Below are 15,569 nucleotides of genomic sequence, written 5' to 3'. Positions count from 1 at the left end.
TCTGTGAGGAACCTGCTTCTCCCTCTGCCTGTGTCTCTGCCTCTCTCTCAGTCTGTGTCTCTCATGAATAAATAAATAAATCTTTAAAAAAATAAAAATAAAATAAAATTTAGAAGAGGGACGCGTGGGTGGCTCAGCAGTTTGGTGCCTGCCTTTGGCCCAGGGCATGATTCTGGAATCCCAGGATCGAGTCCCGTCTCAGGTCCCCTGCATGGAGCCTGCTTCTCCCTCTTCCTATGTCTCTGCCTCTGTGTGTGTGTGTGTCTCTCATGAATAAATAAATAAAATCTTTAAAAATAAAATAAAATTTAGAGGAAATCTTGGAGACCAAATGGTCTGATTTCTTATCCAATTCAGATTCCACTGGTACTGCTATATGATTTTATTTACATTACATGATGTGGAATCTCACACTGAATTTCTGAGACACTCAGTAGTTAATGGATTGAAGTTGTACTAAATCTAGATTTTGTGATTTGTTACATGGGACCTTTTCTCTACAAACCTGTTATATAGTGCTTATTACTGTCTCCTGATTATTTGATTCTCTACTGAATCTGAATAGCTTTCCATGGAAAACAAAAATTAACATTTTCCTGTTTTTTTTTTTTAGAACACTGTTATATATTTTTAATGGCAATTAAAGGAGCTTGTCTTCTTTTAAAAAAACTATTAATGAATATGTAGTGCATTATCAGCTGCCTATAATAGCTATGAACTATATAGTAGCTATTTGACATCTTTTTGAAGATGTCCTCCTGATGAACCAAGGTGGTGACTATAGTGGTGGTGATGATAGAGGTATTAATGGTGGTAGTTGTAGCATGTTAGGGGAAGTAGCAAGATCAGTAGCAGAGGCTACTACCTCTACCTCTAGCTAGTACCCTTACCTTTATATAACATTTGAGAATTTGGAATTTTTTTTTCATATGATCTGTTTAGATGTGTTTGATAATCTCATAAGATGTCCATAAAAAGATTTCTGTAAGTCACTACTATCTTATATGTAATTCTGACTACTGAATTTAAAGAGCCCTGTAAGCCTTGGAATCTCAAAATATTAGCAGGACACCACCAGAACTTTAGGTTATATTAACCGAACTTAAGGCAAAAGCTCTTTTTTTTTGGTCCAGAAAGGCAGTATCAGTCTTGGCTAAAGAATAATTGGGGCAGAGAGAGAAGTTGTGCCCATGTCTTTAGAAGTTAACAAATCCTTATCCCCAATCCCTAATCCAAAAAGCTCCATAAACTAGGGCACCTGGATGGTTCAATTGGTTAAGTGTCCAACTCTTGCTTTCAGCTCAGGTCGTGATGTCAGGGTTGTGAGTTCAAGCGCCGTGTTGGGCTCCATGCTTGGAGTGGAACTTACTTAATAGATAAATAAAACCAAAAAAGCTCTAAAAACTGGAACTTTTTAGTGGTTTGTTTGGTGACAAAAGCTGCCATAATCTGCTCTCATGGCCAAAAACCTAATCTGAACTAATTTGAGACTATTAGTGGTTTTTATTTATCCTACTTGGTATGAATATTCATGTTTGCTGCAGGAATAATAAGGTATATGATTATAGAGTGCCACTTCTGACCTAAATGGGGGTTTTATTTAAAATATATATCACTTTTATACTATGTTTCTAAAATAAAAAATTATGATCTTGTATTCAATTTTTAAAAAGCATAGCAAAGTACAATACTGAACATAAAGACACGCAGTATATACGGTTGTTATTAAATACTGAAGAGTTTTTTGGTTTTTTTACTTTTAAAACTTCCTCTCAGATACTTATCTTCAGCAAATCCTAATGATAACCGAAGTAGCCCCAATGTGGATAAAAGCTTGGTAGGTATTCTCTTATTATTTTTTTAAAAAGTTGTTTTGTAAATGGTTTATTTTGTGTATGTAATAGTAAATAAATATATGTTACTTCTGAAAGTGTGGTAGTGGACTTAAATTTTGATAGCACTTTTTACCTATTGTCTTCTTCCAACTTGATTTCTTGCCTGAGTATCAAATGGGATATTTTATGTTGAGATAATTAGTAAACTATAAATTGCTACATATATTGTCAGTGGCAGTCTTCCTAATCTTTAGAATTATGAGTTTATGATAAATCAATGTACCAGTAAGGATCTTGACAGGAAAACAAATAACACATTCAAAAAGCTTAACTAAAGTTTTGTGAGTATGTGATAGAACATATATAACATAAAATTTACCATTTTAGCTATTTTTAAGTGTACAGTTCAGTGGAATTAATATTCTTCACATTGTTATGTAACGACCACCATCTGTCTCCAGAACTTTTTCTTCATCCCAGACTAAAGTTTTGTGTACATTAAACTCTTTATTCCACTCTCTGTAGTCCGGAGTTACTATCCTACTTTTTCTGTCTCTACGAATTTGATTATTCTAAGTACCTCATGTAAATGGAATCATACAATTTGACTTTTTGTGATTGGCTTATTTCACTGAGCCTTAATATCCTCAGGGTTTCTCCATGTTGTAACATATATCAGAATTTGATTCCTTTTTAATACTGAATGTATTCTATTGTATGAATATACCATATTTTGTTCATTTATTAAGAGAGTTTACCTAAAGGTATATTTACCTTGCTATGAACAGGGTCAAGGGGAGTAATAAATAAAGGGTGCAATGATTAACAACATGGGGGAAAGCTCTTGTCCCCAGTCTGAGGGACAAGGAGAGACAAGTATTGTTACCACAGCTCAGAAAAGCTGTCCTCATCAAAGAGGAAGATAGAATATAGAACATTGCCACAGTACGGCAATAAAAGGGTGGGGAGAATGAATACTTTCTTTCTCCCACTTTCTAATTTCCTGCTGGTGTCTCCCATATGGTATAACTAACCCTAAAATCACAGGAAATAGAACTCAGGTAATGCAGTCTGTAGATTGCAATGTAAAGTAGGGCAGAGGATGGATTTCATGGCTCTAAAAGAGAGGGAGCAAATGGAAGAATAACCAGTACAGTAAGCATTATCTAATTTGTCCACTGAAAATTATTGTTGTAAGTAAATATTAAAGACAGGAGTCCTTTCTATTGTCTGTATAGCTCATGTTCATGAGACAGAAGTTTAAAAAAATCTTACTTTGATTTGAGAAGGTCTTTTTCAGTTGACCATGGCTTTTCCTAGAAATATTAGACACAATTGGGGTGCTTGGCTGGCTCAATTGGTAGAGCATGAGACTTTCAGTCTTGGGGTTTTGAATTCAAGCCCCGTGTTGGACATAGAGCTTATTACTTAAAGAAAATATTAGAATAATTATTTGTCCATCCTTGGAGCATTTTTTTAACTCTGTGTACTGTAGCCTACATACTGGGGGGAGGGGAGTAGGTAGCAATCATTTTTTAAAAGCTGATGTAATTCTTCTCTTTCTTGACACATTTACTCTTAAATTAAGAGAACATGCAATTTGAAAGGGAGAGTGGGGAAAAAGATAGTGGACTGTGTGAGGACTCGTTAGCTGTTTTGATCATCTTTCAAATTCTCATCTCCTTCGAGCTATCTGTGTGCCAAGTTATATAGCAGGGGCTCAGAAATCTTTGAAGAACCTTTAACCTAGGGAAGATGACAATAGGAGCTGCAATAACCCAGTTCTCACTGTCTTAACTTATCTGTAGGATTAGAAGTACATAGGACTTTAAAAAATATTTAGTGGAGTCATGTTTTCTTTGGGCTGATCTTGTTCAGTGGTGATTGTCAGAAGTTTCTGTCACTGGCTGCTGCTGCTACCTTTTATATTTTGCTCTGGTAAGATCACAGGGGAAGTAGAGTACTTTGATGTCCCTACTCTTTCTGTTAACATAAAGATAAATAGGAAAGTCAAGTCTCCAGCAGAGATGCTAATGAACAGCTTTGTAATTTCCAAACAAAATGAATAATTTTCATTCCTATCTTATTTTTTTTTGCTACAAATAACACTGATTAATCCCTCTTCCTTGGAACTTTTATAACTCTTTCATGTTCCCATTATTTCCTTGTTTTTCTTCCCATCACTTTAGATTTTATTTTCAGTCTCCTTTGCAAGACAAAATCTCTTTCCCCTTCCTCATCTTCTCTCCCCTCCTTCCCTTCTTCCCCTTTAGTTGTTAAATGTTTCTCAAGATAATTCTGATCTTGGCTGTCTGCTCATTTTCTATGAGTAATCTGACGTATGTGCAGCTTGCTCCTCTGAGCTCCAGACCTTGCATCTCTTCTCTGACTAGATTTCTCTTCTGTGCTTCTTTCGGCACCTCAACTTAGGGCAGAGCTAAGCTCATAGTTACCTTCTCTCTACCACCTCCCCCAGCAGTTCTTATTGTGTTCTCTATTTTATTGTATGGTATTGTTCCTCTCTTCCTTTTTTCCCCTCTTTTCTTTTCTGATCTTTAAAAAAATTGTATTGAAGTATAGTTGACATATAATGATACATTAATTATTTCAGGTATACAACATAATGACTTGACAATTCTATGTATTACTCGATGCTCAGTATAAGTGCAGTTACCAACTGTCACCATACATTGTTATTATAATATTATTGACTATATTCCCTATGCTGCACTGTTTCATCTCTTTTCTTATTTCTAATCAGTTGTTAGGTTCTAAATTCTACCTTCTGACTGACAACAGTTATCCATTTCCTCCTCTTCATTCCTGTAGCCTCTGCCTCACATCAAACCTATATACTCCTTTGCCTGAACTATCTCAAAAGCCTATTAATTGGTTACTTTGAGTAGATTTTTTCAGCCCTCTACTCTGTTCACCTTATTGTTAATGAAGCGATATTTCTAAAATCCCAATACTATCTTGTTTCCCTTTTTGAAATGCTTATGGGTTGAATGAAGTATCTAACTGCTTACTGTTTTTTGCATACAAGAAACGTGATCTCACTCACCTTTTCAGATTTTATGAAATTCATTATATTATATTCTGTTCTCTGCCTGTACTTGATTTCTTCCCTTTTCCAAAATGTATTTTCTTCTGCTTCTCTAGTTTTGGACTCATTCATTCTGGCTAAAATGCCTTTTTTCTACCACCTTCTCCATTTAGTAAATATCTTCATCTTGTAGGTCTGATCTCAAACATTACATTTTCTTGACAGAATTAGATGTGACCCCTTCCGTCCTTCAGAATACCTCCTATATAACTTTATCCATCACCACATTATACTGTAATAGTTGTGTGTATGTTTTTGGGTTATTATAGGTTCTTTTCACCCTCTTATTCTCTATACTCCTCTGTTTAATTCTTAGCTTCATGAGCACAGGGACCAAATCTTAATTTTTTATGTTACTATTGCCTACCACAGTGCCTGACATATTTCTAGGTGTTGAAAAAATGTTACTAAGTTAATAGTAGTTTCAGATAGAAAGGAAAAGGTTAAGATTGAACCAAATAACTCCTTCTTAAACAAGTTTAGAATGGTAACACAAACTTGTTATTTTTAAGTTCTATATGAATATTCTTAGTAGGATGAGTTTTGTTTTGTTTTTAATTAAAGCAGGAAAATTTGCAAAAAACAATTTATAAGCTGGAAGAACAGCTGCATAATGAAATGCAATTAAAAGATGAAATGGAGCAGAAATGCAGGTGAGAATATATTTTATGTGTTTTTAACATTTAAAGTTGTATAGCACATACTTATTTTAAAACTTGCCATCTATAAAACACTTGAAAAGAAATTGGAAATGAGGTGGAGATACAGAGGTTGCTGCTTATATACAATAAAGAATGTCTTGGCTAGAACTGGAAAGTAGTATTTATGTAGGCATTAATTATAGACATATTATCCTCAGAATATTTAAAGTGCATTTGCTCCTGGTGGTCTTTATTAAAAAACTATAGTGCTGATTCGCTTAATGGCTGATTTATTACTTTTCTCTGCCATTTTAATTAGCTGACTGAAAATGCAAATTAGTTTACATTAAATAAGGTGTTTTCTAAAATGTAAATGTTATTAAATATTTAAAATTGTTAAATCTAATAAGAATCTGTATTTGTGAAATATCTAATGATCAAGATTATTTGCAGTAACCTGACATGATGTTGAGTTACTCATTAACTACAACAATAACTTTATATACATTTATATTTTTGTGAGTGGTATTGAATAAATGAAATACAGAGGTAACACAGAGATTTAGTATTCAACAAATGGAATTAGGAAAACTGGCAATTTTTTGATTGAGCCAAAGAAGAAATAGGTAAAATTCTCATTGCATACCATTGCTGTTAGGTTAAATACATAAATATATAGTACAAACTTTTTTCAGAAAAATACTTACATATAAAGCAAATAATTAACTGATCCCAGGATTTGAAAAGAATTTCTAAGTATAAAATATGGAAATAAGGGAAGGAAATGGAAATAAATATGTTAAGTTTCTTCATGCAAAATTAAACTAGTGATAGTGGTAGTGGAGGGGATCAATTTGAGGAAGAAATAGGAATGGCCCAAAAGGCCTATAATGATAGGAACGTGTTGGAGAAGAAGGGCAGCCTAAGATGGGGGTGGGAAGGTTGACACAACTAGATCATAGAGAACTTTGGTTCTGACAAGCTAAGGAATTTGGAATTTATCCTAAAGATGATGGAAAAACATTGAAAGTTATTAAACTAAATTTAAAAAAACTGATCAAATTTGCTTTTTTAAAAAGAACTGTCCGGTTGAGCTGGCAGCACTTGACATTTATTCAGCTAAATGGGAATGAGGGAGGATGATGAGCCAAGGATGATTCCTAGGTTGTGTTCTCTCTTGGGGACACCTACAGTAAAAACAAATTGGTATTATGGGTAAGGATGTAGAGAAGAGGGAATAACATTTTTGTGTTGAGTGAGGTATTTGATGAAGCATCCATGTGAAACATTGCACATACAGATTTGAAGCTTAGGGTTATGTTCAGAGCCAAAGAAAACAAATTGTAATGGAGATAATACACTTTTAATTTATCTCAACTTTTTGACTAGGTTGTTATGTGGTACATTTACTAAATTATATATGCCACCTTACCTTTCATTATTTAATGTTGTATAAAGGCTAACTTTTGTTTATTAGTATTACATGAAGGAGTTCAGGGATCTTAACCTGGATCTCCTGGTGATAATGGACCTCCCCCCAAAAGGTCCATAGATAGAATTCAAGATTCTTAAATTTGGATGAGAATAAGTGAGTATTTTCCATAACTTATAACTAAAATTGAGCAATTCCTTCCACTATGAACAAAAGCAGTAATCTACATTAGCAGTAGCTGTGATTTTTTTACTAATAGATTCCATAAATATTTTCATATAATTCTCTCTAAATATCATTTGTGCTCATCACCACTTTGAAATTACTGCCACTAGATCTTGTGATTTAATGTATTAATAAAGAAGCACACATATTACTGAAACATACGTTTATTTATTTTAAGGAGAAAGAGAGCACACAAGCACCGGGGGTCAGGGTGTGGAAGAGGGAATCTTAAGCAGACTCCATGCCCAGTGTGGAACCCGACAGAGGGCTTGATCTCCTGACCCTGAGGTCATGTCCTGAGCTAAAATCAGAAGTTGAATGCTTAACTGACTGAGCCATCTAGGTGACCCCATACATTTTAAAATTTAAGACTGAATTTTAATATATTGTTGGCTTTTTAAAATCCTATATTTTATTTTATTCTCTAAAATCTGTTATTCTGGGAAAAGGTCACAAGCTTCACCAGACTGCTAAAGGAATCCATAGCAAAAAAATGTAAAGACATCTTAGTTTAGATGGAAGAATAAGGATTGTGGTATTCCCCCACTGGGCAATAAAAAAATAAACATATTTCTAATCTATATTGCTTTTGTTTTTGCAGAACTTCAAACATAAAACTAGACAAGATAATGAAAGAATTGGATGAAGAGGTACTTTTTGTTTTCTAATCAGAAGTTTTCCTTTTTGAGAATTTTTTCGTCTTTTAGATTGTTTTGTTTTCTAAGAAAATTGCATTTGAACTTTTTATAGACTAAAATACAGAACAGAGTCAAAGATCTATAATGAAAGCCTCCCTTAGGATCTGCAGGTTTAAGTGATACAGATTAGATTATACTTTAGTTTCCTTTGTGTATATCCTTTTATTCTAAAACCACGTTGAAATATTAGTACATAAATTTTATTTCACTGGTTCTTAACATTTGAAAAGTGAGAAGCGAGAGAATCAAATGAGATCTGGAACTACAGCAGAAAGAGACAAAGAGGAAAGAGGAATATATTAAATGGTAAAAAAAAAAAAGTCCTTTTTAAAGGACTGACATTAACATAATTTTATGTAATCAAATGGGAAATGATTGATTTTAGAATTACTCATGTTTTCCGTGGTCATCTAGCAGGAGGCTTTTATTATCAGGGAAACATTTATGATTCAGATGTTTATTTGCAAATATACATCATCTTCATTTTGATCAAGTTTATAATATCTTTCTACTGTGTGTATGAAGAATACCCTAAAAAGAAACATACTTTCTATAGCCTTATTGAATACTTCCTTTGTTTCTTTTTTCTTTGTTTTTTTTTTTTTTTTTACATTTAATCTTTCTAGTGGTTTTTGTTCTGTCTTAAAATTCTCTTCCCTTAAGGAATAGTATTTGTCAATGATTTTTTGTTTTTTTCATTTGTAGCTTTTGATATGCATACACATATAATACATACATTTACATACATACCCATGTAATACAAATATATATAATAGTTCACCAACTTGCCATTGGTCATTGTGTACTTAGCAATATTTATTTAGCTCTAAGTATATAAGAAATCCATCTTGCAAATCCTCAGCTTTGGATATTTAATTTCTAAAACATAGATGAAATTCTGGTATGCTAGATTTTAAGTTAAGATCAATCCAGTAAGAAGACATAGCATTCATAAATTTGTATCTACCAAGTAGCAGAGTTACAAAATATGTGAAGTAAAAGCTGATAAAACTGAAAAGATAGAGAAATCCACAATTATTGTTAGAAACTTCAATATCACTCTATAGACAGAAAATCAGCAAACGGAACCCAATCGCACCATCAACCAACAAGATCTGTTTAACAATTCTAGAACCTTCAACCCAAAAAAAACCTAGCAAAATAAACATTTTTCTTAAGCACTCAAGTAATACATACCAACACAGACTATGTTCTGAGCAAACTTCTACCAGAAAGAAAAAAATTAAAATCATAGAGTGTGTTCTCTGACCAAAATGTCATCAAACTAGAATGACTAACAGATATTGGGCAAATCTGCAAATATATGGAAACTAAACAACAGAGTTCTAAATAATCCATAGGTCAAAGAGAAGTCTTAAGGGGACTAAAAGAATATGTTGGAATGTTAATTATGTTTCATAAAGTTATGGGTTTTTTAAGGTTTATTTGTTAATTTGAGAGGGAAAGTATGAGCAGGGGGAGAGTCAGAGGGAGAGGGAGAGAAGCAGACTGAGCTACCCAGGCGCCCCCTCAAAGTTATGTTAGAGTTATGGCATATAAAAAAGAATGAAATCTTGCTATTTGCAGCAACATACATAGTCCCAGAAGGTTTTATGCTAAGTGAAATAAGGCAGACAGAGAAACACAGATACTATATAATTTCAGTTATATATGGAATCTACAAAACAAACAAAAAATGGGCTCTTAAATACAGAGAACAAACTAATAGTTGCGGGGATATAGGTGAAGTAAGTGAAAAGGATTAAGAGGTACAAACTTCAGTTATAAAATAAATGTCCTGAAGATAAAATGTATGCTGTTGGATATTGGAGTACATGGTGAGCCTTTAGCAATGTATGGAACTGTTGAATTGCTGTGTTATTTACCTAAAACTAACATAACATTGTGTGTCGACTATACCTCAATAATAAAATAAGTTGTGGTTCTTAATCTTTAAAAAAAAAAACTTGAACAGTGAAAATAAAACATAAAAATTTGTGGGATGCAGCTGACATAGTGGCTCTAAGGGAAATTTATACATTAAAGACACACATTATAAAAAAAAATGATGAAAAATCTCAAATCAATCATCTAAGCTCCTACCTCAAGAACTCAGAAGAGCAATATAAACCCAAAGCAAGAAGGGGGAAGGGAAAATAAAGATGAAAGCAGAGATCAATGGAATTGAAAATAAAAGCAATAGAAGAAAATCAATGAAAACAAAAAGCCAGGTGTTTAGAAAATTGACAGACCTCTAGTAAAATTGATAAAAAAAGAGGACACAAATGTTCAGTATCAAGAATAAAACAGGGCAGGCATATTCACTAAAATCCCTATAGATAATCAAAAGGATCATAAAGGAATACCACAAACAACCCTTAACGTGTAAATGTGAAATTTAGGTGAAATGGACTAGTTCTTCCAAAAGTAGGAACTACCACAGTTTACACAATGTGAAATTAGATTATTTGAATAGTCCTATATAACTATTAAAATGGATGCATATTTACAAGTTTCCCCAGAATAGCGGTGTCTGGGTAGTTCAGTGAGTTAAGCATCTGACTCTTCAATTCAGGTTATGATCTCATGGGTCATGGGATTGAACCCCCACATGGGACTCTGTGCTCAATGGGGAGGGCAGTCTGCTTGAAGATTCTCTCCTTCTGCCTCTCCCCTGCGCTTGCACGCACACATGCATACTTTCTTTTTCTCGAATAAATAAATCTTTTAAAAAAATAAAAGCTTCCCAAAAAGTAATCTCCAGGACCAGGTGGTTTTACTAGAGTGTTACCAAGCATTTTAAGGCGAATTCATACTAATCTACACTATCTCTTCCAGTTTATATAAAAGAAGGGAACATTTCCCACTGAGTTTTATAAGACTAGAATTACCCAGATAACCAAATCTAACGGAGAGAGTACTACAAAGAAAACCATAGATCAGTACCCTTCATTTATGAAAATTTTGTTACTTAACAGCTTGGGATTTGAAAAGTTCTTAGTTAGACATGACATACAAACATGATGCACATAAGGAAAATAATACAACAAATTAGATTTTTTCAGAATTAACAGTGTTCTGTGAAAGACGCTGATGAAATGACAAAATACAGACTGGAAAAAAATTATTTGCAAAGTACATATCTCACAAAGGACTCTATTTAGATTATTTAAAGAACTCTAAAGCTCATCAGTAAGTAAATAATCCTATGTGAAAACTGCAGAGGACATGTACCGTTCTTCAGAGTGGATAACAAGCACTGAAAAGATGATCAACATCATTAACCATGAGGGAAATGCAAATTAAAACCACAATGAGATATCACTTTATAATCATTAGAGCAAGTAGAATAAAAAATAGCATCAGTACCAAAACTGGCAAGAATATAGGGAAACTGGGTCACTCATACATTATAGATGGGAATGTAAAATTGTACAGTCAGTCTGGAAAAGATTTTGGCAGTTTCCTGAAATATTAAGCATGCAGCTACCAGGTAACCCAGTAATTGTACTATTGGGCATTTATCCCAGAAAAAAATGAAAACTTATATCCTCAAAAAACCTATATACTACTGTTCACAGTAGCCTTATTTGTAAGAGCCAAAAACTAGAAATAACCAAAATGTCCTACAATAGGTGAATGGTTGAACCAAGTTTGATATATCTATACCATGGAGTTAATACTACTCCGCAACAAAAAGGCACGAACTATTGATAACACACAACTTGGATGGATCTCATTGGCATTATATTGAGTGTTAAAAGCCAATCCTAAAAGGCATGCTGTGTTATTCCATTTATATGTTTTCCAAAAATGACAAAATTATACAGATGAAGGACATATCATTGGTTGCCTTGGAACAACCACCATTGGACACCACCATTGGGTGGTGGGAGAAGGGTGATGTGTGCAGCTATAAGTAGTGGCTGGCTGGAAAGTGATCATTGTGCTGATGGAAGAGTTCTGTATTTTTTTTTTTAAGATTTTATTTATTCATGAGAGACAGAGAGAGGCAGAGACACAGGCAGAAGGAGAAGCAGACTCCATACAGGGGTCCGTCCCCATGTGGGACTTGATCCCGGGTCCCCAGGATCATGCCCTGGGCTTAAGGTGGTGCTAAACCACTGAGCCACCCGGGCTTCCCACAGTTCTGTATCTTGACTGTGGTGGTGGTGGTTATGTAAATCTACCCATGAGATAAAATAACATTACTACATACACCTAGCAATATCAATTTTCTGATTTTGTTACTGTACTATTGTTACATAAAAATGTATCTAATAGGGGAAACTGAGTGGAAAAAACATGAAACCTCTTAGTACTGTCTTTGCAGCCTCCTGAAATGTATAATTATTCCAATTTTAAAAATTGAAAAAATTAAAGTTAGAATGATAAAATCTTAGAATTGGAAAGATCTTGGATGATCTCTGTAAGTTTTACTGAATATAACAGCATCTTATTTAAAACAAGAGTTCCGCTTAGTGATGGGAAAGCCCAGAAAAATACTATACAGGAGATTTTCCTAGTGTGGAATCTTAAAGATAAAAATGAAGCATCAAAAGCAAAGTATGTGGGAAGTGATAACTCAGAAACAATGTAAATTTTTAAGTTGTGAAGATTTGGTTGGGTATTTTTTTTTTAACTCTCCCCTCTCGTGTGATTTCATTCTCTAAAGTATTTCCTTCATTATTTTTTAATATGCATTAGTAGGGAGATACACAGAACATTTTAGAAAAGGTAGGTTGTTGAGACAAGAAGAGGATTAAGGGAGACATGGGACAACCAGGCAAGATGGCGGCGACCAAGAGGAAGCTTTGTGGAGGCTTGGCGGTTCAGGCGAAAAAACCAAGAAGGAATGAAAAAGATTCCAAGCAGCCAGCTAAGCTGCGCAACATGGCAGAAGAGGCGGAGGAAGAGGAGAAAGACCATATCCCAGGCCCCGTTTGCAAGGGCAAGTGGAAAAATGGAACAGATTCTCATCTTTTCTTCCAGAGGAATAAATTTCAGAATAAGGCATTTAATGCAAGATTTGAGAATGTTGATGCCTCATTCTAAAGCAGATACAAAAGTGGAGCATAAAGACATTGTCATTAATGAGGTTTGTGAAATGAAAAACTGCAGTAAATATATCTATTTTGAAGCTAAGAAAAAACAGGATCTCTATATGTGGCTTTCAAATTTCACCTCATGGACCATCTGCTAAATTCCTTGTTCAAAACATTGATACCCTAGCTGAGCTAAAGATGACTGGAAACTGAAAGGTTCTTGGCCCCTTTTGTCATTTACCCTGCTTTTGATGAATTACCACATTATGCTTTATTAAAAGAACTCTTAATTCAGATCTTTAGTACATCACGGTATCATCCCAAAATCCAACCATTTGTGGACCAATTGTTTATTACTTTCACCATTTTGGATAATAGGATATGGTTTCGGAATTCTCAGATCATAGAAGAAGATGCTGCTCTTGTAGAAATAGGACCTCGTTTTGTCTTAAATCTCATAAAGATTTTCCAGGGAAGTTTTGGAGGACCAACTTTATATGAAAATCCTCACTACCAGTCACCAAACATGCATCAATGTGTCATAAGATCATCACAGCTGCAAAATACCAAGAGAAGCAACAAGTGAAAGATGCACAGAAAATGAAAAAGAAAGGACCAAAGACTATTCTTATTCTTCCACATGATCCCACTGCAGATGTTTTTGTTATACCAGCTGAGGAAAAGCCAATAGAAATACAGTGGGTAAAACCAGAGCCGAAAGGGGATTTGAAGGCAAGAAAGAAAGGGATTTTCAAAAGGCAAAGAAAAATGAAACAGAAGATGAAGAGTGGCAATGCAAAATGAATCAGTGGATAACTAACTTTTCAGTAATTTTATATTTATTTTGTATTCAGTGTGTAAATACTTTTTTGTTATCCAGGACTATCTTACATCTCATTAGTGTGGTATTTAAGACAGAGAAAAACCAAATTAAAATTCGTGGCTTCAAAAAAAGGGCGGAGAGACACAGGGACTAGTGAACTTACTACACACACTAGCATTTGGTACCATTTGAGTTTATATCATTTAATTGTCAAATGTGTAATAATTATCTTTCATATTTATATATTTAATTTAGGATTATAAATAAACCAAAATATTGGTAATATAATGCAATCTGGTCATCTTAAACTAATAAAGCAGCTCTCTAATAAGATTCATAGGGTTTTTTATATTCATGGATTTAAAAATCTGAAAATTTTCCATATCTAGTTTGAATAAGGGGATTCTATCTTCTTATAAGGCATGCTAATTCTATTCTTAGAAATTGTCATTAGCAGGTACTTTCTGATTTTGAAACAAAAAAATCTATCCTAAGTTTCTGTGTGTTTTATTTTTAAAGAACACAGTATTCCTCTAAATACATGAAGAGTTTAATTGCAACGGTAACTTATATCATTATGTTTTCAGGGGAATCAAAGAAGAAACCTAGAATCTACAGTGTCTCAGATTGAGAAGGAGAAAATGTTGCTACAGCATAGAATTAATGAGTACCAGAGAAAAGCAGAACAGGAAAATGAGAAAAGAAGGAATGTAGAAAATGAAGGTAAATTGTTATTACTTTTGAAGAGCACTGGAATTTCTGTCTTAACACTATCCTTGAGGTTTTTGTCATGAAGTTGTCTTAAAAATTTAGGGTCTATGAAGTCAGTAGTAATGTTTTAGCTACAAAAGTGATTTTCATCCCTGTGTGCATATTGAAATCTCTTGGGAAGCTTTAGAGACTACTAATGCCTAAGGCCCGGAAATTCTAATTTTAATGATCTAGACATGTGGCCTGGGCCTTGGTATTTTCTATAAGCTCTCTAGGTACTTCTATCTTACAGGCAACCATTTGAGAACTATTAACTAAAATTTCATGTGTTTTAATACTAGTGTTAGAAATACATTTAAAATAGTTTTCTATACCCTTTGATCTAGTGATTTCATTTCTAGGAATTTATTTTATGTATGCACTTGTGCACATGCTCACTGTTAAAAAACAAGATATTTGTAGCATTATGTTTAAGATGAATCTTTAAGTGAAATAAAACTACAAATTGTTGTGGGTTTTTTTTAAGATTTTATTTATTTATTCATGAGAGACACAGAGAAAGAGACAGGCAGAGACACAGGCAGAGGGAGAAGCAGGCTCCATGCAGGGAGCCTGATGTGGGACCCAATCCCGGGACTCTAGAATCACGCCCTGGGCCAAAGGCAGGAGCTAATCCATTGAGCCATCCAGGAATCCCCAAAGTACAAATTGATTAAAACAAGGGTGCTTGTCTAGATATGCTTAAGGATGTGTATGTGTATATAAATGTGCTGGTGAAAACATTTATCTATTAATATTTCTGTTTTTATGTATTGGGTATACACTATCTTAAGTTATAATTGTTGCTTGGAGAGGAGACCCAGAGAGACTCACAGACCCTAGCGAAAGGAAGGCTTATTCTATACCATTTGGTACCTTTTGAATTGTGACCCATTTTTCACATATTGAACTATGCAAAGATTTGTGCTATTCAAAATAAATACTGCTAATAAAACTGGCTTTATAGCGTTTTCACCTTATTAAGGGAATAAAAGGATTTGAAATATTACAACA

The 15,569-nt window shown here is 34.0% G+C and overlaps 1 protein-coding gene and 1 pseudogene across 3 annotated transcripts in view; both read left to right on the top strand.

Moving 5' to 3' along the window:
• The window catches only part of ROCK1 (Rho associated coiled-coil containing protein kinase 1), a 138,793-nt gene that overhangs the window by 77,321 nt on the left and 45,903 nt on the right, over positions 1–15,569 (top strand). For 2 of the 3 annotated variants that reach the window (XM_077900212.1, XM_077900210.1), the window contains exons 11-14: positions 1,777–1,837; positions 5,506–5,594; positions 7,841–7,889; positions 14,393–14,528. In XM_077900212.1, coding sequence (XP_077756338.1) covers positions 1,777–1,837; positions 5,506–5,594; positions 7,841–7,889; positions 14,393–14,528 — 335 coding nt within the window. The remainder of the gene's footprint in view (positions 1–1,776; positions 1,838–5,505; positions 5,595–7,840; positions 7,890–14,392; positions 14,529–15,569) is intronic. The other variant, XM_077900211.1, reaches the window with a different exon arrangement.
• On the top strand, positions 12,612–13,918 carry LOC144315123 (ribosome biogenesis protein BRX1 homolog pseudogene; annotated as a pseudogene).

Source organism: Canis aureus, chromosome 6 (assembly GCF_053574225.1).
Source record: "Canis aureus isolate CA01 chromosome 6, VMU_Caureus_v.1.0, whole genome shotgun sequence".
Lineage (NCBI taxonomy): Eukaryota > Metazoa > Chordata > Mammalia > Carnivora > Canidae > Canis > Canis aureus.
The sequence above is the reverse complement of the archived record's forward strand: the minus strand, read 5'-3'. Positions and strand labels throughout refer to the sequence as shown.